This window comes from Micropterus salmoides, unplaced genomic scaffold, assembly GCF_014851395.1.
Source record: "Micropterus salmoides isolate LMB-PRFRI ecotype aquatic unplaced genomic scaffold, ASM1485139v1 Ms_hic_scaffold_7, whole genome shotgun sequence".
NCBI lineage: Eukaryota > Metazoa > Chordata > Actinopteri > Centrarchiformes > Centrarchidae > Micropterus > Micropterus salmoides.
In genome coordinates, this window is record NW_024044459.1 from 15,352,414 (window position 1) to 15,378,379 (window position 25,966).

The following is a 25,966-nucleotide window of genomic DNA, read 5'->3' on the forward strand; positions in this document are numbered from 1 at the left end:
TTAACAACTGACTAAAAGCAAAGACATTTATGTCAAATTAAATAGGCCTACAGTCCATCCAAGCACATGAATCATCTATCTATCGATCTATCTATCCAAAATGGGCATCCACACTGTGTACTGCAGTAATCACATAGGAATAGAAAATGAAATTAGCCTACGTAAATAGCTTACTGGTGTTGGGTGTCGCTCACTGTAAACCGTCTGTCTCTCCTTACTTGCTAACACTTACAGTTTGCTTCAAGACAAAAGGTCTACTTCTGTGAAGAAAGTAATACCAGCGGCTCTGCCAAAGGTTGTTTATGCATCAAGATGAGCCACTGTAAGTGAACGTTTAGATTTCTTTTGGGGAAAGATGAAATCAAGCACAAGAGAGACGTCCCGCTCGGCTGCGCTCTCAGGCCGTACCAAGGTGTCAGGTCGTGTCGACAACAAAGCCCTCCCCTTCATGACTCAGGGGACACCTCTCTTCCTCATATCTTATTCTACCTGAGGTGTCAGACGCACCGGTTGCCAGGTGTGAGAAGGTCGTCAGTAATGTCATGTCATGACTGAAGAAGGCTACTCTTTTCCTGTGTTGTTGGTCAACATCAGTTAAATGTAGTTCATTTACAAAAGAGCGAAGGTCGACACACCCGTCCCAAATTGGTGAGTGAACACCAGAGCTGTTTTAACCTTTATTTGTTTAATTTAAAACTACTTAAAAGCTGTTGGCATAAATGCGTTTCAAACTAGTATCCTAATGTTCAGCAGTTTTTCTTTGAGTTTCGTTTTGTTGTGTTTGTGTGTGTGTGTGTGTGTGCTCGCAGGTAGGTAAACTGAAAGAAGACATCAACACCTTAGTTAGTTGTGCCATGTAATGCAATACTGTGTAGTAATATGCATTAAGCAGACTTACTACCCTTGAGTAACGGTATAATGTATTGCAAACAAAGTTTGTACTGCAATTTCATGAAAAAGGGGAGGGGTTTTCTATTATTTTGTCCACCACAACAGAAAAAAAAATAAGAGAAATACCTTAAAAGGTAGGCTAACTGGAGTCAGTATTGTTTTGTTGTTAAATCGCTTAAATTATTAATGGAGATTATTATAGGTTATCAGTTGCTTTTCCGCGACAATAAAAATGGTAGTTTATATAAATGGTGACTATGATGTTATACAATTTCATATTTGTTGTGTAGGCCTACTCACCCAAGCTATATTGCAGTAACATTTGAAATGCATGGTACAACGTGGATCAGTACTTTAACAGTGCAGAATGTATCTGTTCAGCATGTATCTTTGATATTCTGATTTTTCTTTTGTTTGGGTGCAAATCAGCATAATGTATGATGTAATTTTCAGCAAGAGATTGTGTTGTAGTGACTTACATTTAGCTACCTAAACAGTGCTACTTTTTGTTTCTGATGTAGCACCAAATTAAAGAAAATATTTTTTATTAAGTAATTTAGTTTGTTAAAATAATGATTGTAAGTTATTGGTTTCTGTGAGAATAAAAAAAGTAATCTGCAGATAAAATGTTAAATAATATTACATATAAAATAGTATTACCCCAGACACACTGGTTGGTCTGAGTGTATAGCTGAATATTTAGGTGTTATTTTATTTAGAACATAGAGAAATAAGCGTCCAGATTGCGCCTTGCTCAAGCGATCCTGTTAAAACTTGTTAGCGGTGTCGCAGGATGAAACCCAGCTTGTTGTCACTGTGGTTACTGTACAAAACAAGAAGGAAAAAATCTGTGAATAGGTGTAACCCCTTTGTGGCAACCTGTAAATTACAGGCTGAAAGCCATTGGAGGATGCTTTCCCACACCTCTTCAGGTGACTAATTGCATAAAGGATTTCACCGTTGAGCAGGGAGGCAGATATCCTAAAGTTGTTGGGGTTTTCAACCAGGCAGCATAAGTCTGCCGAGTGCTCACTCTGTTAATCAGTCAACATCCAGTTCAAAAACCTGCAGAAAAGGACTCTGAGGCAAATAAGCATGCATGTTAGTAGTTTTGTCACTGGGGCCGGTGTTATAGAAGTCTGTGCACTGTGAGTAGGATCTTTAAAGTCAGTGGATCTGAATGAAGATAAGCTCCCAGGAATAAGGAAGTTCATAAAATTCAGTCCATGTGGGGGTTTTTCAGAGAGCAACAAGGTTGGATGAGTTAAACAAACAAAATGCGATGAAGTATTTATCCCCAGCAATCAATCATTTATGACTGAATTAAATTCCTGAACTGTATATTCATTTTTGTTTTAAAGCTTTGAACACAGTACGACCAGTATATCATAATCCTTTTCTGGCTAATCAATCCAGTTCCACTTTGAAACCAGTTGCTCCTCACCTTTGATCCAACTTTGTTAACTTATAACCCTCAAATGTTTTTTGATGTTGCAGATGAAAGGGTCGTATGTTGCTCTCAGTCAAACCCTAATTTCCATGTTAATTCTCACATAGGCCCACGCTTTTCCACAGCATGTGATGCCCGTAGATGTCTTGTAGGCTATAAGTCAGCAGTCCACGCACAAACAGTTATTGGTTTGTGCTTGTTGTTTTCCCTTCATATCTTTTTGTTTAAGGTAAAAACAAGACTTGCAGCCAAGCCACAGGTTAACGCCATCTAATTTACCGCATGTTGGTGACGTCACTTTGTGTTTCAGGGTACACAGCGTGATGCTTTGTGCCAGGATGAGGAGAGATGTTGGGTTGGTTCTGCTCTTGTTGCTGTCTGCAGCTGTAAAGTGCAACAGTAAGTTGACAGGCTTGTATGACATTGTCTTTGGCCAAAAACAACACATTGTTTAAAGGACCGGTTCACTCAAAATACAAAAATAAAAACATGTGTTGCCAGGCATGTCTCCACCAGGGAAACCAGTCCTGCTCGGCTGCAGGTCCCCTGAGAAGGAGACGTTCACCTGCTGGTGGGAGCCAGGCTCCGATGGAGGGCTGCCGACCACACACCGCCTCTTTTATGAGAGAGAAAGGTCAGTCAGGTTTAGATTTTTTTAATTTAATTTTCTTTTTTTTGTTGTTGCATTTTGCCTTTTTTTTAAAAGGTCACAGTGGAGATACAGACAGAATTATAGTGAGGGAGAGAGAGAGACAGGTCCTCGGCTGGAATAGAACCAGCGTTTCAATCACTATGCGTCTTACTCACGAGGCCACCAGATGCCCCAAGTTTCTGATAAATTTATAACCAACACTGAGAGCAAGTGAGAGTACAGTGTTAAAACTTTTCCAGTATAAACAGCTGGCCACAGGATTGCAATTAAGTTATTGTAAAATTATCATTTTCTAACTGACACAAAAATGAACAGTTTTGTAGTGTTAATGAAAAATACAGTATGAACTGATTTTGATTACTTTCACAGACCTTAACTGACTTTTTAAAAATACATTATGTAGCTGTTTTTTTCTTTTACAGTTTAATTGGTTTTAATGCACTATTTGTACTTTTTTATATACATTGTAATAAACCTATTTTTTTATTAAACCTAAATTAATACTGACAGCTTATACACATGTCAGTCTGTCCAAAGCCGTCTGCAAGCACAGAGCATAACAAAATGTTCTTTGTGAGTGAAGAAAAGAGTGATTGTTGTGATGTAATCACAACATGAGAGGGGAAAAACCCTTCTTATTGCACTTTACTTTTTATTTTAACATGATTTTGGAAACTTCACATGCTACATCCTATATCATGTAACGTGAATACACTGAACTTATTGCCCAGCCTGAAGGCATTTATCACTGACACAAATGTAAAAAAAACAAACAAAAAAAATAAAATAAAACATTAAATACAAAATGAAAATGTCAATATATTGCTGTCTGTCAAAACAGTTAAAATTGAAATTAAAATTCAGTGAACACCACCAGACATGGTGCATTATGTCCAAATATGAACTGTATGTTCAGGCTCAAGGCACATGCTTAGGTGCCAAAGTCCAGGGAGTGAGTTAGTGAATTACTTATGGCCCACTCGAAGAAACCAGGTCTCAATCCAGCATGGGAAGACCTGTGCATGTGAGAGAGAGATGAGTTCCAAAATAATTTCACTGCAACTTCTCTTCACACAAAGAAACAATATCCCCAAGCCCTGAACTCAACTTCAGACTGTCGTATGTGTAGTTTCAGAAACAGAACACAAATAACAGCAACAAAGAGCATGACTGAAACAATACAAGGTGTGAGAATAAGAGATGTCATGAGCAAAATAATGATTGACAGAATAAAAAACAATATAAGAGTGAGAGTTTGGAAGGGGGAGTCAGACTTTCTCTTGTGAGTGAGTAAGATCACCATCTTAAATGAACAGGCAAGTACTAACTATGATCAGTAGGGCAGCGGTAAAATAGTCTGGTACATTTATAATGTCAGAGAAACAGGTGAATAAAACAAGCCAAAATACAAGTGAACAGTCAATAGTTCAACTAATACACAAACAGCTTCTACTCTGTGGCCTTTACTGTCCCGTCATCATTTTATCAAGCAGACTCATGCTAATGTAATTAATACAAGTTTGCGAAAAGCAACCACACTTTAAACAAGTTACAGCAAGGCAAATCTTCTCTACCACTTCATTTCTCATTAATTAATTATGCTTCATGAATTCACTGGCAAAATACACATTTACTTAGATATGTAGAAATTTAAAATGAGCTCCTTGTGTTGTCTGACTAATAGGCAATCGTATATGAAATTGTAGCCAGCTGCTGAATCCTTCCTCGATCGTGTTCAGTGACGCAAGCAAGCTGATAGTGAAACATCACTGACAGACTTTGCACCAATTTATGAATGAAATAAGATTGATTGAAAGATGGGGTTATATAAGAAATGAATGGATCCAGCTTCACGTGTGCAATTCAGGTAAAATTGCTCCAAAATGCAAAAAATACTGGATAATACTGCTACTTAAGATACTTTGGACGGTTAATTAGCAATAAATATATATATATAGTTCTTGTATAGTTCCGATACAAAAACGGTTAATGAAGCGTAATTTAACAAACTTTATATTTCTTTCATACAATAAAGCACTGTATTTAAAGAATATCAGGTTAATGCTGTTGAAATCTTACTGTAAATTTACTGCAATCATTTACAGTGGAAAGCTGTTGTTGTTGAGCTGTCAGTGTAGCGTTCTAGACAGGCGAGTGGAAAACTACCAGCCCCTTTGTTCACACACTTGTGCTCAGTCAGCTGAGCACAAATCTTTGTTGCTGTGCAAGTAAACCTGCAGACTTCAAACGCTTCACCTGTTTGACCCTCACTTGTCCTGGCCCCGGGCAAAATGCTAATAGTTTCAAGTTAATTTATTAAAGTTTGACGAGGCAGGGTACAGCGCCATAAAAACTATGTTTCTAATTAAACAGTGAATCCTGAGATGTGTCAAACATCAGCAGCACTCAGCATCATAAGCAAAAGCATGAAAATTAGAAAATACAGGAAAGTTCATGTCTATTGGTTCAACACATGGGCACAAACAAATTCCCTGAGCCAATGAAGCGAGTAAGTGGATGGTGAGGCTGCAGGGGGGATGACCTGTCCTTGAGTATGTTGGTGAGGGTGCACAGGGTGGCCTCATCACGCCTTTCACTCAGGGATGGAAGAGAAGAAGACAGAATGCCGATGATCCTGCAGCATGGTTTCTGTACCCTCTCCAGCGCCTCGGAGAGGCCTTTTGTCAGCCCACCCCAAACTGGTCTGGCATACTCAAGGATAGGACAACTGAAGGTCAAGTATATTTGTTTTAGAACATCACATGGGAGCACAGCTCTTTTGGCAACACTGAGGTAATGGATCCTTGGCCGAGTCTTTGAGCTTATATACTTGATGTGGGTATCCCATGACAAATCAGATATCTGAACTCAGAACAGTTTAAAGGTGGAGACTACTGATGTTTGGTCCAGAAACTGTTGGAGATGGAGTAGAAAGGATGTTGTCCTCCCCCTGGCACTGATTACAAAATCTATAGTATTAGCTCCATTAATTTCTAGTGAAAACTCCTGTTCCCCATTAGGGATGAAATGGTTACTGGTCAAATGATAAACCGCGGGAAAATTCTGGACGGTTAGTATTATTATTGTAAAAACAAGGTAAATACTGTCTAGCATGGGCGGCACAGTGGTGCGGTGGTTAGCACTGCCTCACAGCAAGAAGGTCGTGGGTTCAAACCCCGGTTGCCCTGGCCTTTCTGTGTGGAGTTTGCATGTTCTCCCCGTGTCTGCGTGGGTTCTCTCCAGCTTCCTCCCACCATCCAAAGACACGCAGGCTAGGTTGATTGATAGCCTAAATTGTCCTTAGGTGTGACTAGTTGTCTGTCTATGTGTGGCCCTGGGATTGGCTCCAGCCCCCCCGCGACCCTGTACGCAGGATAAGCGGTTGACAATGGATGCATGGGCTTTCTCATACACAGTTAGCACTCCCAACATTTTTCAGCCTAGTTCTCAGAGGGCTAAGTCTGACGTGTGGTTGTAATTTGGTTTTTATAAGAGTGCTGAGGGAAACTTGATCGCAGCAAATTGTTTTATAGCGAATGAAAGGTAAGTTAACTTTTAGCTTAATGTATGATGTGGGGACTTTGGAATGGCGGAAAATGTCATAGTTTGTCTGTGTAACTTGCTAAAAGCTTGTAAACTGAAGCTCTCAGTGTTACCTACTCTTGTAAAACCTCTACACGTTGTGTTGCGGTATATGCAATGTGTGTCTAGTCGCCCATTGGACATGATAACACGTTACATAATTTAGTAACCCACATAGACCATCATATTTTGTTTATTTTAAATCGGCAGTTGTCGAAATGGTTGTAAGTGTTCCAACATGAGAAACGCTGTAGACTCCTATGAAAGACTCCTCCTCTGTTTTTATGTCAATTGTGCCTGGGGTCACTGCATATACTTGATAACTTTATAACATCTTTCATGTTACTGCACATTTGTTATGGTTTTCATATGTTCACATAAGGTATTGCCTATATTATTATTTTAATGCTTATGCAAACAAAAAGTGCACAATAATGCTAATTGTATATGTAAAACACTTTCTTGAACACTTTCAGCACATTTAACAATACCGCAAAAAAACTGACAACCGTGATCATTTTGGTCACTATAGAATCACAAAATGAAAATTTCATACCATGTCATCTCTAGCCCCATTCAACCACAGAATCCAAGGCCCTCTGAGGCCAGGTGGAGACCCCTTCAGGAGCTCCATGATTGTGCAGTAATCTACAGTCTGAAATGTCCCCATGTCCGCATGTTGTTCATTATTATACTGTGTAACTCATCGCATCAACGCACTTCAGACAGGAGAAGTCCAGGCAGGGATCCCTTTGGTTTGTTTTGAATTGCACTTATGTGGACTATGTTTATGGGACAGGAGCAACCCGCAGATGTAAACAGTCTTTGCCTAGTCAACGGTTTCACAGAAAGTTGGGTGATTACCAACAATTGTGAATATCGGGCGAACAACATTTTCCCAGCTTTCTTAACCATCTGGTGAGATTTGAGTTGTAGTATTCTACTGAGCTGCAGTGCTGACTTAACGTCCGGGCCCTGGGGCATCGCAAAATTCCTCAGCCTTCTTAAGTAGTTTGTGATTGCTGAAATATCCAAGTTGTGCCATTATCAAGAGATTTCCAGTAGTAGTCACCATCCAGATCGACTATGAAGGAGAAGGCCGCATTTCCTAGAAATCATCCAAATACTTATAGTTTAAGACTTTTCAAATACTACTGCTGGATGAATTGTCAGACATTTTGTATAGTCTAGGCCCCCTGAGGCTGGATCCAAATGGCATTGTTGATCCCCTGACTTGACCATCAGGTCAACATTTTGATTTGTCTAATACTTCTACAGAACTAATGACATTCCCATCAGCTGTACCTTGTGTTTAGTGCTAATTAGCAAATGTTAGCATGATAACACGCCAAACTGAGATGGTGGACATGCTTAGCATTATACCTGCTAGACATCAGCAAGTTAGCCATATGATGTTAGCATTTATCTGTGAACAAGTACAGCCTCACAGAGCTGAAAACTCAGTTTTAATAATGCATAAAATGTCAAGTTTGGTGACATTTATATTTCATTTATAACTTAAAATTCAATGTGAATGCTTCTGTATGGTTTGACAAAATTCCCTGACATCTTTCAGGTTCATAAAACTTGTCAGAACGTATCCTTAGATGTCATTAAATGAAAAGATTATTCTTAGAAGATGACATTTGGGATCATGTTGCAGTGGTCTGTGAGGAAACTATGTGGATATCACACCTGTTCATGTGTATTAATTGCCAACATGTATTTACTGCCCACAGCACAGTGTTGACTTATATCCTTGTTAGTAAAGGTCTTGTTTTGTCTACGCATAGATTGGAGGGAACACACGAGTGTCCGGACTACCGGTCGGAAGGGAGGAACTCCTGTTTCTTTGACAAGAACTACACCTCCATCTGGGTCGACTACTGCCTGACAGTGGTGGCCTCCAATGCCCTTGGGAATGCCACTTCAGACCCCTTTAAGATGGAAGTGATGGAAATTGGTAAGTTGATTTAGATCAGATGAATGAATCAACCCTCAGGAGAGAGATAGTGAGTATGTTCTGATTCCTGTTCACTGACACAGATGTGCCTCCTACTTGTAATATGTGCAACCTTCTAAAATTAGAGCTATAATAAACACATTGCCATTTGTAGTTGAATGAAGGAAGGCAAGTGAGAAAACCAAAATGCAGAAAAACAAAGACAGTAACTGAAGAAGATTTCAGTAAAGAAAACATCTCTACATATTGTTAATATTCATTAGGAACAGCATAATTTGCTTAACTCAACAATGTTTTTGTGTCAGACTAGGAGCGATACACTTTAAAACTACTAGATCTATGTATTCATCAGAGTAAAAGTTAGCAGAAAATTATCTGTATTGATTCAGCTAATGATTGGTAGTTTTATTGGCCGTGCAGCATTCTTGAGCGGAGTAATAAATGGAAAAGTACTGACTGACAGGCACGAGGCACAAATGAAAACGTGAACAGAATGAGGCGGAACTGGTTTGTGCCCGGTGTAAAACTCGTTGTCTCAGATCAAATTTCACATCTTTTGTTTGGTTATGCAGGCATGTGATCTCCGTGCACTGTACTTACACTACATTTGGAGCAGTGTACTGTCCCATGTAAATAGAACAAAAGTAACTACACTGCATTTGATTTTGTCCCAGGGATCTAAACTTACTTCAGATCAAATATTTAAGACATATTAGTGAAATTAAGTATTTCCTGTGTGGCCTGTTACAACTCTCTAAAGACATTTTGGTGTCCAAGGACCTTCTTCACGAGCCCCCATGTGTGAGACTAAACACAGACGCTGGCTATAGCACATGTCACTTTGCTGCTGCAGATCCTCTGAGATAATCCATCCATCCATCGTGAGTGTGGCCGTGGACCCTGAGTCTTGTTTTATCTGTGCTCAACAGTGAAGCCCAATGCTCCTGAAAATGTAACGCTGCTGGTGGAGGATAGAGAGGACAGTCCATGTCTCCATGTCAAATGGGAGCGTCCCCATAAGATAGACACCAAGTCTGGCTGGGTCACCATTAAATATGAACTAAGAGTCAAACAAGAAAACAGCGACCAGTGGAAGGTCAGTTTTAAGTGTTCTCAACTCTTTTCATTTGCACATAAACAGTATCTTCCACATTGGTATTACAACTTTGTTTTTACCCCCTTTACGGGTCCCAAACACATGTGAAACACTAATTCAGGTAAAACACATGTATTTGCAACTACTGTTTCACCAAAATGTGAACTTAACCTGGGTACGAGGTGATTTTTCTTTCTCTAGGAGTACATGTCGGGTAAACAAACCCATATCAGCCTGTACAGCGTCAGTCCTGGGGTGGTGTATGAGGTTCAGGTGCGCTGTAGACTAGACCATGGCTTCTGGAGCGAGTGGAGCAACTCTACCTGTGTTAAAATCCCCAACTGTAAGTCTCAGAAGCTCTTTGCTCCATCTTTGGCTTAATAATGAGGTGGCATCTGTTACGAACAATCATTAAAAGATGCCTTCTTTTTGAAATTAATTAGATCTTCAGACTGAGAGACCCTTTTGGCTTTTGGTTTCCACCCTCTTTGCAATTCCATTTCTTGCAGCAATATGTATCTTGTTCATGAAGAGGAAACGGTACGTATCTCCTGCAAAAAAATGTAAAGCTTTTTTATATACAGTCAGGTTGATAACGATCATTTGACTCACGACTTTCTTTTGTTCGCCAGTGTGAAGCAGTGTGTTCTGCCCCCTGTTCCTGGTCCAAAGATAAGAGGTGTGGATGTTCAACTTCTCAAGGTAAAACTGCATCTGAATTGTATTTCCAACATATCCAAAAAGTTGCTTTGGACTTGATAACAATGGTAAAGTCATAATGTACTGAATTAAACCAACTTAACCCTTCCAGAGCGGACGATCTGAAGACGTTCTCAATGCCCTGATCATCAACCAGGATTTTCCTCTTATGGTGACCTGGAAAGACCAGATAGAGGACTACCTAATTGTGACTGAGAATGACGAAGAACTACTGCCACATCCCTCAAATTCTCAAAAAAGGAAGAAAAGCTTGATTATTCCCGCTGGCTTCTGCTTGGATTCCGAAATCCAATGTAAGGAGTCAACTGCCAGCCAAAGTGACACGGAGAAGGCCGAGGAAAGAAAGAATGAAAAGGATAACTTTCTAAAAAGCAATACGTCTCTGTCAGGAGAAAGTTCATCTAATACGGTGCCACCCCTGCTGCCTACTCAGAAACAGCAGTGCCCAAGTTTAAACCTTGTAAACACAGAAGCAACAGATCAGAGTCCGTCGGATCATCAGAACGCCGTCAAACCCTTCGCAAACAGCAGCTACGTGGATATTCAGAGACATGTGAAACAGGTGGACTACAGCAAAGTGAAAGAGGTGAACGGTGACAATATTCTCCTCCTCAAGAAAGAAAATGTCCCACTTAACAGCTCTGGCTACATGGATGATCAGAGACAAGAGAACATTTCAGAGGACTACAGCAGGGTGAAAGAGGTGGACAGTGACAACATGGTCTTCCTGCAGAAACAAAATGTGTCAGTCGACATTTCCTGTAGAGATAAGGGTAACCACTACACAGACTGTCCCCCTCAGAAGCCAAGAAATCCTTGTGTTACTGGACCCAATACAGAACGCACCGAAAGCGGATATGTAGATACTGTTCCTGCACCACCTTTAATGTAAAGTTTTGTTTTATATGCAGTTTCCAAATACAAGAGACATATGTCCCCAGTGATTTACTGTTGAGTTATAGAAAAGAGCTGGGGATATTCGATATTGTTGTCATTATTATCGGGTGCATTGTCGTGACTTTTTGTACCGACATTCATGGTAACAAGAGGATGAATCCTACTGACTTTGGTGATTTCCTGACCTTTGCTCTAGCATCACCATGAAGTAAACATTTGTGGCCACCATGGTTGGATTGCCTTGAAATTTGCTAGAGACATTCAAGGTCTCATGAGGATAAATTTGAATGACACTGATGATCCTCTGACTTTCCCTCTAGTATTATTCAGTGAAATAGTTTGACATCTGGCTGATGGATTGGCACAAAATTTTGTTCTGGCGTTCACGTTTCCCAGGTGATATATCCTTATTATTACTTTGGGGATCTCCTGACTCTTCCTCTAGCGCCACCAGCAGGTTGACATGTTTTGTTGCAAGTGAAATGTCTCAAAAAGTATGGGATGGATTACCCTGACTGAATGACTTAGGTGGTCTTAGGACTTTTTCTCATGCGACCATGAGGTTGACATTTGTGGTTTTGAGTGAAATACCTTGACATTTACAGAGTGCATTGCTGTGAAATTTGCTACATATATTTCAAGGTCCCTAGAGAAAAAACTTAATCCTGATTTTTCCTCTACAGCCATCATTAGGTCACAATTTCAATTTGTTTATGTAATACTTTGGTTGTTGGCTAAATACCTGCAAGACTAATGACATTCTCATCAGCCTCAGCTGGACTTTGTGCTAAAATGAATTTAGCTCAAAGCACAATGTGCCCAAGTACAGCCTCTTGTTGGACAAGCTCTACAGCACAAAGGAATAAGCTATATTAAGTTTGGCTACACAGATTACGTGTTAGTGATAATGTGAACAGATTTATCCTTGGAAGAGTAGTTGGTGATGAAATGATTACATAAGGGTTGTGCAGGCTGTTGTTTTTGCCTCAGGTAAATTCTGGTCAATCTGGTTTATCTGGGATGTGTTTAATTTGATCCAGTTAAACTAAAGATTTATCTGAACAAAAATAAACAGACCACACAAACATCTTAGCAGTCTAATCAGCTAAACATTTTATTTATTTTGCAACATACTGTATACTTTACAAAAGTAGGTTTTTAAAATGAATGACCGTTCAATAACTCATTTTACATACTGCGTTTCATTCCAAAATGTACACAGGATCTATCTTTTTTGAAAATATAAATTTTCTTAGTTGTTTCATTTTAAATCACAAATGATTCATTATTTTGAAGGAGTTTGAAATTGCTAATAAATTATATTCCAGTTTTAGTTTTAAACATCATTTTGGGATTAAACATTTCACATGCAAAGTATACAAGGGATTTAAAAATAAATCATTATCTAGCATCTATAATGATAATAATGAATTACATTTATATAGCGCTTTATCATAGATACTCAAAGCGCTTCACAGTGAAGTAGGGGGAACTCACCTCAACTACCACCAATGTGTAGCATCCACCTGGGTGATGCACGGCAGCCATTTAGCACCAGAACGCTCACCACAAATCAGATTGAGGTGGAGAGGGAGGGAAACATTGATCCAATTACTACAGGGAATTACTATTTAAGGAGAGTACTAAGATCATCCAAATATGTTAACACAGGTGATGGCTTAGTGTTTTTGTGTTATAGAAACAAAGATAGAGCATTTTAAAATGTTTGTTCATCATACATTTTAAGCACTGTGCCTGGTCTTGAACAGCACTTTGCAAAATGCAGTTTAAACCCAGGATTATTTCTGCTGCCTCAGTTTAACGACAGAAGCTTGAAGAGTAAAGATGCATTTTTGGTCTATGTGTGAGGTATGGTTTTAAATGTTATCTCATCTCTCTTCTTTTCTTTAACCCAAAATAAACTAAATGTTTGAGTAAATTGAACATTTCAGATATAGCAAATATTTTTCAAAATTCTTTATTCAGATCAAAATGATTTATTGCAATCTACTGACAAATGTTAATCATTTAAAATGACAAAAATATCCAGTTTTCCTTTTTTTCTTAACGTTTATCTAAACATATCAAGTGATTTGATTATAGATTTTTGTTTTGAAGACTCTCCCCTTGTGATATTGGGATGCATCAGGGAAGCGCATTCTGTCCACTACTCTTCCTCTTGTATATGAATGACACACTCACTAAAAGTACACTGCATTTGTCCTCTTTATGCAAATTACACTTAACACTGATTTTGTTTGAAGAAAATTAATAAACTAAAAAACTCCTGTGATTTGTATTTCCTATTTAACATACAACTAAATCATCTGTTTATTAATGTATCAAAAATGTATTGTTTGTATCTCCATTCTCCTAGGAAATATGTCTATGCTCGATCTAACATACAGAGTTTTAAGGATTTATAAAAAACTGAATCAAAAAATATACCTTTACAACATTAGGCCTTGCATCATGCAGTTCTAAATTCCTATTGTTTCACAGTTGGTCTCTTATTTCCACAGAATTTACTGAACCACAGGATTAGATCAACGTTTTGGGAAATACGCTTATTCGCTTTCTGGTGGAGAATTAGATGAGAATTCCTGTCACTTTTCTGTATGGTAAATAAAGACTACAGTTGCTGATTAGCTTAAATTAGCACAAATACTGTAAACATGGACCATGACTGACAGTAACAAAATCCACCTAAAGTTTGCTATTTAACGTGTTTTATTTTATCTGTACCAAAATTCTAAGAGTAAAAGTGACAAGTTGTCATTTTATGGGGAGTTATGTTCAGTAACTTCCTGGTGTCTCTCTAAATGCCTGGCAACTGATCAGACCTAAGAAATAGCCTGGACCCAGGAAGCGAATGAGAATATTTCCCAAAATGTTCAACGTCTGCTGTAAGATTCACATGAAATGTAAGACTTCAGCAGACATTTTGACTTCAATCCTAGCAGGAAAAGCACCGGTGCTATTACTAGCATTAATGATGGCTCCGTTTCATTTAGGTGTCCTAACACTGTGACCCTGGAACCGACCTTACGATTAAATGGAAAGCAGCCATAATGAATGCTGTTAGTTACACCTGTGCTTTTCCTCTTGTAACATGTCAAAATGTCTACCATAAAAACAGTCCATTAACAATCCTCTTCCTCCTTGTACAAAGACATATTTTAGGCAGACTTGATCATGCGATCAGGCCCTCCTTGCATGAGCACAATCCCATACCAACTTCCAATTACAATAATTACTATTTCTGCACTTTACCTAAGATTTGAAACATTGTTTTTTTTAACCACATCCGGCATTACACATTTCCACAACATAACTTTTTACATTAGCAATTTCTACCTCGCAATGATATCTGCAAGTGTTTAAGTCCTCATAGGTCATAATCATAAGACACTTCTCTAAAATCTGAATTCTGCTGAATTCTGACTGTTTATCTTGCCCATTTATTGCTTCTTTTTACGTGTAACTGTCACCTTGCACTTCAGATTACTGTAATTTGTCCTGTTTTATCATTATGCCAGTTTATAATTTCTTTTTCCTCTGTCGGACAACAGAAAACTCCTCCTGAACAACTTTTCAACCAAGTTCAGTTAACAGCAGGTAATGTTTCTTTAACATTATCTTGCCGTTCTTCTTCTTACAAGAAAATCAAATGCTACCATTTACACCTAATCACAGGTAGTACTACTGATATTGTGTAGTACTTTGGTAGTGTCAGGCAAATGAAAAACACAGGCACTACTATGTAGTGCAATCAGGATAAACAAGGTTCTGTCTTGCTCATGTTAAAAAGGATTTCATTTTTTTATGCAAAGCAGCAGCATGGCTTAATTTTTAACTCTAAATTGAACCTAGGCATCACGCGTCAAGGTGGCCTACAGGTTTATAAGACTTTCTGTTCAAATAAGGGTCAGTAAGATTTTGAGCTTGTGAAATTATGTTTAGAAATAATCCGGAAGTATCTGGTTGTGTACCACCCTTCCCTTTGTGAAGTGTGTAGGAAAGATTTATAGTTGTAGATAAAAAAAAATCTAAGAACAAGTAAATAAATCTGTGTTGCGTGTGTGCTGCTGATTAACACTATTCTCCCACAAGGCAATGAAATGCACAAAAGAAATCTAAAACTTTAATACAGTAGTGGCATTTCCAAAGTTGCAGATTGATTGACGTCTGATGGCCCAAATATTATAATAACTTGAAAGTATGAACTGCTTTAATATGTTGTTTTCTTGGATATTAACAGCAAAGCAAACTACTGTCTTCAAACTGTCTACTTTGGCCTTGCTTTAACAAACAAAAGCAGGGTGTTTGTGGGCATGTGTAGCTTCAGTGTCATGTTAAGTGCGGGAACTTTACGCAATAACATTCCATAAATCTTCTCTACATTCACAAACATGAACGCAGTTCCCCCCCCCACACACAGTTTTTCAAAGGTTGATATAAAGCCATAATTTCACAAGCTTAAAATCAAATTGGTTCTAATTTGAGCTCACTTCAGTCACTGCCCATGTAACAATGCAATGCCCTTTGTTGGACGTTCTCCATTTTCTCACTCCCTTCATTTCCTGTCCTCTCTGTAATGTGCCGGTCAAATTAAGGCAAAAAAGGCAGAAAAATACTTTAAACTGAACTTAATTGATATGAGAAAAACAAAATGTACCATAATGGCTCCAGGGCAGAAGTTCATAACATAGAGTCAAATCAACATACTGATAGTTTCTTAGTGCTGTCTAGCTGATATTCTACACACATTCAGTACATAAACCCATGCACATCCTCTATGTTCAAAAACCTGTCTGAAAATTCATATTGTGGGATCTCTTCAAGTGACTGGTTTGGTCCCAGTAAATCAGTGGTTAACCTCTTCAGTTTATAATCCACACACACACACACACTTTTAAAATACACAGCTTTGCCTAATTATCTTGAACCAAACACAAAAAAATATTACTTAAGCTTTTCAGAAAAAAAATAAAAATTCATAATTCATTACAAACTATTAGCAAAATTATTAATTTCCTGACAAAATCCCCAGAACCAAAAGCAGCAGAGCACCTCGCATTGCTCTCTATCTGCATCCTAGTTTCTTCCAAGCTGGTGATGAGCACAAGTGGGTTCCTGTTTTAGGCATGAAAGGCTTTGCCGCTGCGTCAGCCCTTCTCATCTTCGTCAGTGTTTTCAGTGCATTCACTGTCCAAGTGCATGGAGCTCAGCTGCTCCTCAAAGTTTAGAAATTTGTGGTTGCAATCCTTCTCTAACATCTTCTTCCAAATTTTTACTAGAAGAAATACAAAAATTACATTTTGTGATTTTTATTTCAGTTTCAGTGGTGACATCTGTTACTGTATCAAGTACATCTCCCTTAAAGTGGATTTAATTGGTCAAGTCACTAAATTACAGCCTTCACCTGGTTTAACCTGGTTTTCCATTTCACAGACCAATTAATTAAAAGAGCAGGTATCATAAATATTGGGTCAGTACAGTAACTTACTGTATTCTGGTTCCTCTGGCTGTGTGGCGTCAGGACTGGGTTCAGCCTCATCAGCCAGGCCACTGATCTGCAGCTCTTCCTCAGTGTTCTCCGCCTGCTCCACCCGACCTGTCTGCTCCAGGCTCAACACCATCTCCTCATAGGCTCTCCTGGCCTCGGACGACAACTCGATCATCTTGTGATAGAGGTCCTGTGGGTAAGCAGGACAACGTTTTCAGGTTGTATGAAATATGTTCAATAGTCAAAAATCTTACTTACTGTAATAACATTAATGCTCATTTCTGTCTTATTGGTGATTAGTATGTGCTGTTGCTGAACATGAGCCCGACCTGTGCACCATCATAGTTGAAGATGCCCACCAGGCTGACGGGCACTGCCTTGTTGACGCAGCGACCTAAAGCTTTCCGGGAGAGGGCAAACACAAATGGCACCCCCTGTTCACGACAAGTGTCGATGATGGTGTAAAGAGCCTCATCCAGGCCTCCTGCGAAAGGCGACATTTTTGTATGACTGTCAGTATCACGGTTTTAGGGCTGGGGAAAGCAACGTTTGAGAAACAAGCAAGAGCTAAAATATGAAAATATCCAACCGAATGAATCCCACCCATTCCCTTCAGGCCGCCCAACACAGCCTCTCCCCCAAAACACATGTTCATGCACAATGAGGCAGAGTGCAGCCAAGTAGGCTCATTACAGTCCTGTGACAGCCACAGTTACCAGATTTTTTTGGTAACTGGTTTTATGAGCATTTGATTTATTGATTGCTGCCGGGATGTAAAGAGGATTTTAACAAATACAACAAAATGCTTCTGAATAAATTGCCTACCTTAGCTTTAAGCACTCTGTTTTCAGTTCGACCTCGTTGCTCCCTGGTTTAAATTTGTAAATGAGTAATACGTTGCAAAAACTGGCATGGTCAGACTATGTACACATTTAGCTGGATAAATCTGACACTGAAGCTTCTTTTGTTGCTGGCCACGTATCCACACAAAGCTGTCACTTTCACCACAGACCTGTTCAAAATGCTCTCTGGGCTGGATAAATCTGAAAACTCTGAATAAATATGACGACGCAAGCCTCCTCACCAGCTATAATAAGGCGGCACATTTTTGTCACCTCTAGCCCACACTGTAATCAGGCTGCAGGTTTTTTGCCAAAAGAGATTTCGCTATTTTAACTATTGTTTTTGGGGCTTCTGAGTAGAAATGGTAGACAAGCTAGAGCTAGACATTTTCAGTAGTTCAGAAACAGTTAGTGGATTTACAGAAAGTTTGTTTGGACAGTTGCTCAGACAAAAAAAAAAAAAAAAAAAAAAAGCAATTTTAAACACCACCCATGGGATCTAAGAATTCACTTTTAACATTTCATAGACTAAAAAATGTATTCTATAGAAAAATATTAAAAAACAACCAGCAGATTAATAAAACAAAATATATAAAGCTGTTTACTTTTCCTACAAGAAATCCCATTCACATGATTTTTAAGGTAGAAAAAAAAACAAACAACCACATTAAAATCAATTGTAATTACATTACAATATGTAATGTTGTACAATATCTCATCCGCTTTTGACCACTTATCCACAGATCAAGGACATGACTGTGTTCATGAGATATAGACAGTACAGACTGGCGCAAAGAAAGAGAAAACAATTCTAAGGTTCCATTAAAATAAATTCCCTACTGTGAAACTCTCACAAGGACGCAATACCTTTGGACTGAATGCGTTCACAGTTGGGTGAGATGACGACACACTTGACCTTCCTGAGTTTGAGGTGCTTCAGCACCTCTCTGAGCCCCATCACGATCCGTCTCTTCATGCGGGCCTTCATGGGGTCCTTCTGGTACAGGCGGTCCTGGAAACGAACCAGCTCCTTGAGCAGAGCTGTCACGCACTCATCCACATCTTTGCTCAGCATCTGGCTGCAATAGCTGCCATGTACAACGATTTACATTTCAAGTTAGCAAAATGACATTCAATTCTGAGAGATTAAAATGTTTTCTTATTGAAACATGGTGCCGTCTTACTCTCTGAACTTTCTGCTGTGGATTTTGGGTCGACTGGCCGGGGAGGGCACAGGTGAGGTGGTGTGATGCTCCATGGTCTCGTCTTTGTCCACCTCTTCATCACCGTCTTTCACCATCTGGTTCGTGCCATTAAACTCTGACTGATTATCAAGTTCTTCTGTAGGACTACCAACCTCATCTGAGATTTCAGAACCGCAAAATACAGATCAAATATTAGCTATAATTAAAGATTTCCTTAATCTCTTGACCGCTGTGTTTACTCAAATTTATTCTACTGTTTCACGTGCTTGCTCTGACCTGTGGCATTTGTGTCAAACTGCTCTTCTTCTGCAGCATCGTTAGCAGGTTGGAACTCATTTTCAGGCAGCAGCCCTCTCTCCTCCAGCAAACGTCTTTGTTTTCTCTCCTCCCTTTCTTTTAAAATGACCTGAAGATCAGACAGGAATAAACTAACAAGGCTGCACCACTGAAATACATTTTAACAAGATGTAGTGTACAGTGTTTCCCATTCATCACCAAGACCATGGCGGCCTGCCACAGTTTAAAAAATAACCAAAAATATTTTTACACTTTTCACAACAACGTTAGAAAACCTCTAATGCCGTGTTTTGACCGCTGCTCCCCGCTGCTGTAAGCTCACATGCTCACTCACTTTGGCATCCGACTAGAGACAACCGCTTTTCTTTTGAGGACACATCGTTTGAGGTAAGTACGGTAACGTTAACTAAGGGTTTGAACAGCTGTCAGTGTATCCACCGTCACTCCTTTGCAAGAACGCGGTGAAGCTAGACGCACCTAAATTTGGAGTGCACAAGTGGTTGAGCCTAAATGGTAAACGCACTTACACGGACCAGAGCAAGTTGACAGGCAGGGTCAATGACTTTAGAAAGTTTCTCTCTTTGGAAAGTCAAGTGTTGCAGTATGAGAGTCTTACCGGAAGAGAGGCTATGAAGTCTTACGTTAATTGTATGCGATACGAGCACCGCATACAGTGTACTTTATCAAAATGCCTCTGACTTGGAGACCTTAGCGCAAGGATACACAACATCTAGTTTTCAAAATAGGTGTTAACACAACATATATACCATATGGAAATAAAATTTATAGGATTATATTCACATAAAGTGTAAACATGTTACATGTTTCCATTAAAAGAAAAGAAAAGAAAAAAAAGAAGTTAGGGAATCTACTTTACTCTCTGGTTTGCTGGAAAGAAATAAATAAATTGACTTTGCGGTCATTCCATACCAGATTAATGCATTTAACTTTTAGATGTACAAACTTTTCTTCCGGGGGGCATGCCATGTCTACTCACTATACTCAAAATCTTGCATCTGCATTTGTTTTTTTTTTAAACCTTTATTTATTCAGGGGAGCTTCACTGAGAGGAAGCCTCTCTTTTGCAGGAAGACCCTGATCACATTCACACCTGGAAGCTGCCCGCCAACCGCAGCCTGGTCTGCTGGCCACTAAGCAGCTCCACTCAAGGGCACCTCAGTGGTGGTATATGAGGGGGGGCAAGCACTGCTTGGTTTACTTTCCACACCCAGATTTTATCCTGCCGGTTCGGGGATTGAACCGGTCACAAGCTCGCTTCTCTAACCTTTGGGCCACAACTGTCTCCCATTTCAGAGTACGTGAGGTGACTTACCTTCTTGAGAGGAGTGGGTTTCTTGGCTTTGGGCACCTCTCTTTGCTTGCCTTTCTTCACCAAAGGGCTGGTAGAGTCCAGGGGATTGTGTGCAATTTTATCCTGCTGCCAGGGCTTCTTTTGGATTAATGGTTGCTTCTGGACAACAGGTAGTCCTCCACCAACTACAAAGAGATCATTTTAAAAGGGACTTATTTATTCTGGGCTAGTTTTTAATTCCCTTCAACAACGGCTCTAGATCAGTACGCAAAGTCCCAAGAATGGCATTACATTTAGGAGACAGACATGAGGAACCCATTGTATCAGAGGTCATCACCCACCTGAGAGAATGACTGGCTTGGCGTCCTGCTTGGCTTTTTGAGATTGTTGTTTCTTTTCCAAGGCGGCCAACATGTTTCCAATGTCCAGCTTTACAGGCACTTTGCTCTTCTTCCCAGACACCTTTTCAGCTTTCTAGAAAGCAGGAGACCAAGAACAGGGGTACAACACCAGGCTCAATTTATGTTTGTTTTTCTCCAGGATAATATAATCAATTAGGGTAGGGCGATGTCTACATGGCGATATCTATAAGCCATCGGCGATGGCGTTGTCCATCGGCCCAACCCTTTAATCTATTTAAATGTCAGAGATAAATACAAACCTGTGCTTTTTTAGCTGTCTCTGTGGGAGTTTTTGCTGCAGGTGATTTGACCTTGGTTTGGTCAGCAAACTGATGCTTAACACCTTCTCTTTGGTTTTCCTGAAAAAAATAACAAAGAAAAAACAACAACCCAGGTTTAGATTGTTGTAATTAATTTGAATGACACTCTTCTGACCCCACATTTGTATTTTCCACTCCTCCACTTCAGTGAAATCTAAAATACAGAGTAATATAATGGTGCATTCCATTTGACATGGGAAGTCAGAATTTCCGAGTGTGTCTCATTAAATCAGTCATACACACAGTCCTGTCTACGGTGTTTGTATGTGCAAAATGCAGAGTAATGCGTTTTAAATCACTTGATATTGTCAACAAAGGCCAGAGGCATATATCTTGGTTTTCCAAGTTAAATCTGTTGTTCTACTGGAACGCGCTCAACTCGACCTCCAACTTTTCCGAGGTAAATGGAACACGTTATAATTATTATGTGAAAACATCTGGGCGGAGAAATAACTAATGGCACATACCTCATTGCATAGTTTTGCGATATTGCTGCTTGTTATCAATCTATCAGTCCCAGTTAAAGCAAGAGTCAAACCAGGGAACTCCTCTTCATCCTGACAAGACAAAAAGACAAACAAAAAATCATCTTCCACCCCATATAAAGCCAAACTTATTTTCAAAATTAAAAAAATGCTTTTGAAGCGGTTTTGCTTTTGAACTGAATAAAAATAAAAATTTTCCCCCTCAATTTACCTCAAATTTTGGAGGCTCCTGATAAACTACTGAAAAATTGCCTTCTAACTCAGCTTCTGCGTCTTCGTCAGCACCTTTAACCTTCTTCTTCTTTTTCTTCCGTCTCTTCTTCCCCGGGGCTCCCTCTTCCTGCTGTGCAGCCATTTCCTCCGTCTGACAAGAGGCAAAATGAAAGGACAGAAAACGTTTAACGTATGGCAGCACAGTAAAACATGACATGCGGAATCAATACAGAGAAGATTAGCATGGCCCCTGTGAAAGGCCCCTGTGAAAGGATGACACACAAATGAAGCACTTCCATTTTTACATGACTTGATGGAATCAATGCGTCCCTGAGCAAGAAACTTAACCCCTAGTTGCTTCAAAGGTGTGCGACCTTTGACATATATAGTAATTGTAAGTCGCTTTGGATAAAAGCATCAGCTAAATGACTTAATGTAATGTAATGACCGAGGTTTATCTACATTTAATTAACCACAAAAGTAACTGGTAACTTTAATAGCCTAAACAGCCAAAGATTTGTTTTATCAACATTTGACTGATGGTGATTTTAAGTTGTGAAATAATATGCAACAACCCTAGTTGGCCATGACGACTGCCTTTATGACTGTGGAGGGTCTGTGTACTCGTTTTTATGAGTGAAATCTTCTAAGTTCAGTTGTTATCCCTGGGAAAATCCAAAAGTGATAAAGTTGTGAAATCCTGGTTAACAGTTTCAGTAAACTCAACTGTAACATTTTATATAGTTGACATACAGAACCTGAATTTTATTGTTGAATAAACTTAACTACGTAAAGGCTCCGCTACACAGAGTATTTCTGTTGCACGAAACTGTTGCAACTTGCACAAAACGAAAGTTACACGAGCAGTGCACCAGATTAAAGTGCCGTGCTTATCAGAGACATGGAGGCTACTACTGTACGCTGGCTAAACTATGGTAGAGGGACCAAACTGTGAAGCTTTATTTCCACCAAAGAAACTGCTGTAGTCAGCAGTGTGGGAGCATTTACACCAAGACTGACCAGTAATTTAAGAGGTGACGGATCACCTGTTCAAAAACCTGCCGTTAAAAGGTTGCTGCTTGCACACCCAACTAAAGGTAATCCATAATGACGGGGTTAAATCACGTGGCAAGCGGAAAAACGTGTCACTTACAATTGAAGCCGTAGTGGTGAGAGTCGAGCTTTACATGCAATGTAACAAACAAAGCAGCATGTAACCTTTCAGACCCACCGTAACAACAGCACCGCTGTTCTATGAGGCCCATTTTTTTTCCAATGGCTTGCGCCATTGCCTGCGGGCTGTTGCTGCGTTGAGCAATGCGCACTACACAGCGAGCTTAGCAGCGAACATAGCCCTCTCAAGACCTTCAGTCACTGAACATTTAACGTTACATCATGTTGTCTTCTCCTGTGTGTGTGGAGAAAATGCTGCCAGGTGTAAAACACTAACATAACATCAGGAGCTTATAGACTTTCAGGACTATAGGCTACCAATCAACTGCATTTCAGTTATTAATAACACTCCATGAGAGATGTTCTCAATTTCTTTCTGTCATTTTCACTAAAACTTATATGTATAGATGGGAGTTGAATAACAGTTCAGTTTATTACCTACTCAATAACAATTTCCCCTGGGGGTATAAATGAAGTTAATATTTCTCTTATATTAATACTACTTACAAATTATGTTGCATATTAATTGTTAATGTAATTAAATATTAAAAATCAACTTAAGTAATTAATAGTGTTGTGAAATTATTTAATGCATAATAATCGTGAAACTGTGGTAATTCCTATAATCGTACCAACAAAATCTGTAATCATTTCATCGCTATCTTCCAATGCCTTTTTAAAAAAAAGAAAAAAAAAAGGAAAAAAAAAAAGAGAACTGCATTCATGGCTGTAAGACTTTTCAAGACATGTAGATACCTTGTAAGCATTAACGTGTTATGCTGAGAGTCTAAATCAAACATGTAACCTAACCTGCACGTGGCTGCTGCTGATCATCTTCTCTTTAGGGACAAGTTTCTTTGGAGGCTGAGAGGCAACATTAGCCCAGGAAGTCATCAATGGTTGACCTGTTCACAAAAACAAATAAAAATCACTCAATATTCAAAATATTACTAACACTGCCTTATTGTCATTAAAAGGATGATTACAGAGACTTTCACTTACCTGGTGAAGCAGCAGAGGGATCCGATTTAGGATTAGTGGCAGTTTGATGGGGGTCAGGCTGTGATGGGGATCCTCTCCTGCCAGACTTATCAATAGAAAATTACAGAAGTAACATATGTATTAGTATAACTCAATGTCAGTGAATCATTCACAGTGAACTACACAATATCACATCTGATATTTAGGTGAGCTCACCCTCCAGGGAGAAGCAGATGTTTGCGTTAGAGGGCTTGAGGATGAAGAAGTCGGACCCCAGCACTCTCTCTGAACCGGAGGAGGGCCTGCTTTGCCCAGCGAAACACCAGCCAACTCTGGGAAATCAGATATCTTCACTTCGAATGGGACCAGATCCATCTGTGCTGGTTTGGACATCCCTGCAAAGTTCGGGGCAGACCTGGTACCTCTAAAACCTGTGGTTCAATCACAATCAAAACTTGATGAAAAATGAATAAAAGTGAGGGAAACTGTATGCAGGAAAAAAAAAAAACAGGATCCGTGAGCTGAGGTGCCAGGCATCAATCAGAGAAAAGCTAACAATGCCATGAGTGACATCTACCTTTTTTCTGTGCATCCAGTGAGCTCTTGCCCATTAGTCTGCCTTTAACAGGAGAGTCATTGTTGCTTTTTGAAGCCTGTGGAGATGGAAAAAAATAGTAAATTAAATTAATTTAATGAAGAATGTTTGTTTTATCTATTCTGCTGGAAATTTAGGAAACCAACCTTTGCTTGTGGATCCCGTAGGGGCCTGTCCCTCTGCAGGAAATCCTCACTTGTCTCTCTGACAGGACGGCTGCTGCTGTAGCCATGACTCCTGGACACAGCTCCTACTTTTCCTACTGGCCCTCCATTTGTATTTGATGGACTCTGCTTTGGGCTCAGACCAGACCGGCTCCTTAACATACATTCACACAAATAAGGGGCCTGATATTGGTGCCTCGGGCCAATAGGTCAAGTGATTGATTAATTTGATCAAGATAAAAGTCTCGGTCTGTAATTATCCTCCTACCCTCTTAAACTCTGGTCAGTCACATATGGATTTGGTAACGAGGCTGGCTCTGCAGGATCTCTTCTCTGTCTTCGCTGCTGTTTATGGACAAGAGACTGGGCAGCAGATGTCAGTTTGCTCTCCTGGGGAAAGTAAAGACTGTCATCAACAGTCTGCTGGAAAACGACCTTTGACAGTAACGTTACTGGCTGCAGTTCAAGTGAAGCCATGAAATGTTAATGCCACAGTTAGTTCAACACTATCTGATCACGTTGTGGACGAAATGTGTTAAGCTCAACTTGTGATTCTAGTACCGTTAATTAACGATTAAATTATTCAGCTGTTAGCTCAAATTAACAACATCTAGCTATAGTTACATGGTCGTAACTTTTATGTAACTTATTGTTTCACACAACGTCAAGCCCAACAGCTAATTGGTGTGGTCAAAACTGCTGTGTAATCTATTACCTCCAGGTTTCAAACAGCGAAAGTTTGCTAAAAGTTAGCTAGCTTAGTTCAGTTAGCGTTACTGGCTAGCTTAACTTACTAGCTAGCTAAAAAGACAACCGGAGCGTTATTTTTCGCAAATTACCTTGTCCATTTTCAGGTTTTCCTATATGCAGTCACATGTCCGCATGTTCCCTCGATCTCTCCCGTGTTGTCAAACTCCCTGTTACAACGGTGCTTCATTTATCTACCGCAGCTGTGTGTTGGCCAGACGAAGCATAACAGTAAGTTAGCAGCTAGCTGAACTGAAACAGATGGTGTTTACAGTGTGTGGAGAGCTGACAGCGACATCCTCTGGTTTACAGCGTTAACAAATCAACTTTTCAAACGCTACAAACACCAACTGAACACAAATGTCTTTCTGTTCATGTCAATGTCTTGCAGACATGAGACATGTCCCCATTTAACTATCTTAAAGCAAGCTCAAATAACACTCGGTACAGTCGGTCAATTAATCAGTAAAA

The 25,966-nt window shown here is 39.6% G+C and overlaps 2 protein-coding genes across 2 annotated transcripts; one reads left to right on the plus strand and one right to left on the minus strand.

The window, feature by feature from the left end:
* The first annotated feature begins 485 nt into the window (after nt 1-485).
* On the plus strand, nt 486-13,544 carry prlrb (prolactin receptor b). The gene is made up of 9 exons (XM_038704311.1): nt 486-648; nt 2,652-2,740; nt 2,843-2,975; nt 8,369-8,538; nt 9,468-9,634; nt 9,836-9,977; nt 10,078-10,174; nt 10,267-10,336; nt 10,446-13,544. Exons 2-9 carry the CDS (start codon nt 2,665-2,667, stop codon nt 11,244-11,246), a joined length of 1,656 nt encoding a protein of 551 aa, XP_038560239.1. The 5' UTR covers nt 486-648; nt 2,652-2,664; the 3' UTR covers nt 11,247-13,544.
* On the minus strand, nt 13,214-25,866 carry LOC119892169 (selenocysteine insertion sequence-binding protein 2-like). The gene is made up of 18 exons (XM_038704310.1): nt 25,588-25,866; nt 25,017-25,138; nt 24,731-24,902; nt 24,567-24,642; nt 24,206-24,420; nt 24,011-24,095; nt 23,819-23,913; nt 21,834-21,986; nt 21,605-21,694; nt 21,078-21,176; nt 20,758-20,890; nt 20,438-20,601; nt 19,084-19,213; nt 18,787-18,964; nt 18,470-18,690; nt 17,090-17,244; nt 16,761-16,950; nt 13,214-16,547 (listed from the first exon to the last, which is right to left on the minus strand). Exons 1-18 carry the CDS (start codon nt 25,594-25,596, stop codon nt 16,420-16,422), a joined length of 2,415 nt encoding a protein of 804 aa, XP_038560238.1. The 5' UTR covers nt 25,597-25,866; the 3' UTR covers nt 13,214-16,419.
* Nucleotides 25,867-25,966: the final 100 nt, after the last annotated feature.